Raw genomic sequence first — 2,093 nt, forward strand, 5'->3', positions numbered from 1 at the left:
TAGTAGCTACTCACGCCAGAGCCGCTAATAAAACCGCCACCATGAATATTAACCATAACCGGTAAGGGTTTCGATGTTCGTGGTTTCTTCGTAGACAAATAACAAAAATATGGATTTGTGTTGAATTATATGTAATGCAACAAAATTAAACCCACCTCTGGCGTGTACACATTCAGATAAAGACAGTCTTCACTGCCGACGATTTGTGTTTGGCGTGTGAATGTATCGCGATGTATGCATACTTCTGAGTCTCTTATCGCGAGACGCTCGCCCGACCAAGAGCCAAACGGTACAGGTGGCTAAGCGATAGAGAAATATGCTACATGAGTGGCATATCAGTAAACAAGCGAGGAGGAGGTAGGGCAGGTATGCGCCAAATAAATGCAATCTATTTAAAGACACTGATTTGTTGTTACCATCGGTGTACCATTAAGGTTTAAATGTATGAAGGTCATTTTCAGATATTTTAGTTGATCAAGCTATGAAGTCTTGCAAATAGCGCTTTGAGGTCGACTTATTTGCCAAAAGAAGGTGAAGTATAGGAACAAGTATGTTGTAATTGACATGTAGGGATGCTATATAGGTAAATAGAGAGTGAAAAATAGATCTTAAGCGCTTTTGGAACCATTAGTAATGTGTTGTTTGGTGTTTTCATCGTATACTACGATTTATTTAAATTTTGATCACTTTTTTATAAAATGTCTGGTGGCGACACGCTCCCGCAGAATGGGGCTGACAGATAGAGAAGATTGGAGGAAATGTCTTAGAGCAAGGCATCAGGGAAATACGGGACATCTCTTGTGCCCTTGTCCCGCATTGTCAATGGTGTAAGCATCTGAGGCTCTCTCGGTATAATACACTGGACGATGTATCGATAGTGAGTGACAACTCCTCAAGGTCTTAGTAACTGAACTCCATTTGGTTTCGCAGAGGACCAAAATTGATGTGCCCGTAGCTTGTTCTCCTACCAGATTACTTAGATTAGATTTTGCAACCTAACCTAACCTAACCTTTACAAAATTTTGCTATATACTCTGGCTAAAGGACAGTGAGTATAAAAACTATTAAAGACCGATCATTACTTTTGAAAGTTAGAATACTTAAACAAGAATACATCCTGAATTTTCCTTATTTGTGGTCGGATTATTTTATACATCGTTGGTGTTAAGACAAGGAATGTCCAAACTTAGCTTGATCTTTAACCAACTTTTCTTAAATATTTCTTAGATGTGGACAGTTCTAGACCTATTTTCAAAAATTGGCGCATAAGAGCGCTTTAACTCTATTTGCAAAACTGTAAGGAAAATAATTTGCAGGACGTTTTTAAAGTCCCTGTGGTCTATTCGGGCCGGTAAGAGATCGGTGATATCAATAGGTGTGTTAAGCGACATTTTACGGGTGGCACAATGTTATGAAACGTTATACATCTGGGGAATGGAGATCCTTCTAAGTCGACTCTCGTCTGGATCGCTATTAGAATCTCTCCAACGCTCAACCTTTCTCCACACATCACGGCTATTTTTTTCTTTTTTTTTAATTAATGACCTCTGATAATTTCCTATTTATATACACTCTACAGCACCACTATTTGAGGCAGAATACTTTCACTCACTTTAAACCTCAAATCGCCTACAGGCGGTAGCGCATACGGCACACCCATAAAGGCGCGTACATGTCGCCCTTTATGTGAGGTCCAATGGCGTCCCACCAGCACACCGCCATGCGGTAAACGGACTTTTAACTTCTCCGATGTACGCGCTGCGATCAATACGTATAACTCACTCAAAGCGAGCAGAAAAAGTATAGYAAACACTGARTATTTCAAAGCCATTTTATTTWATAGTCACACACTGAATCAAACGTTTCTAACACGTTGSTGGTCGGGTAGCGACTGACACTTGCTGGGGTCTTGAAACGCTTTTAAGATAACCGTGCTGCTTGCCAAATTAGGCGCCCGTAGATCCGTTATCATCATCATAGCTGAGAGCGGTATGAAGTAGCCACTCAATGAGCAGTGATTACCCTGTAGGGCGAAATCAAAGTAAGAAGACATCGTTTTAGTTGAGAACTAGTAGAATTTAGGCACATAGTTA

At 40.4% G+C, this 2,093-nt stretch overlaps 1 protein-coding gene across 1 annotated transcript in view; it reads right to left on the bottom strand.

Annotated features, from left to right (window-relative positions):
- LOC108967709 (venom carboxylesterase-6-like) overlaps positions 1 to 1,903 on the bottom strand; it is a gene marked incomplete in the record, with an annotated part of 10,502 nt that extends 8,599 nt beyond the window's left edge. The window contains 3 exon segments of the mRNA XM_018931301.1: positions 1 to 86; positions 156 to 299; positions 1,613 to 1,903. Coding sequence (XP_018786846.1) covers positions 1 to 86; positions 156 to 299; positions 1,613 to 1,831 — 449 coding nt within the window.
- Between the last annotated feature and the right edge of the window lie 190 nt (positions 1,904 to 2,093).

This window comes from Bactrocera latifrons, unplaced genomic scaffold (assembly GCF_001853355.1).
Source record: "Bactrocera latifrons isolate USDA-ARS-PBARC rearing strain unplaced genomic scaffold, ASM185335v1 scaffold_196, whole genome shotgun sequence".
NCBI classification, from domain to species: Eukaryota; Metazoa; Arthropoda; class Insecta; order Diptera; family Tephritidae; genus Bactrocera; species Bactrocera latifrons.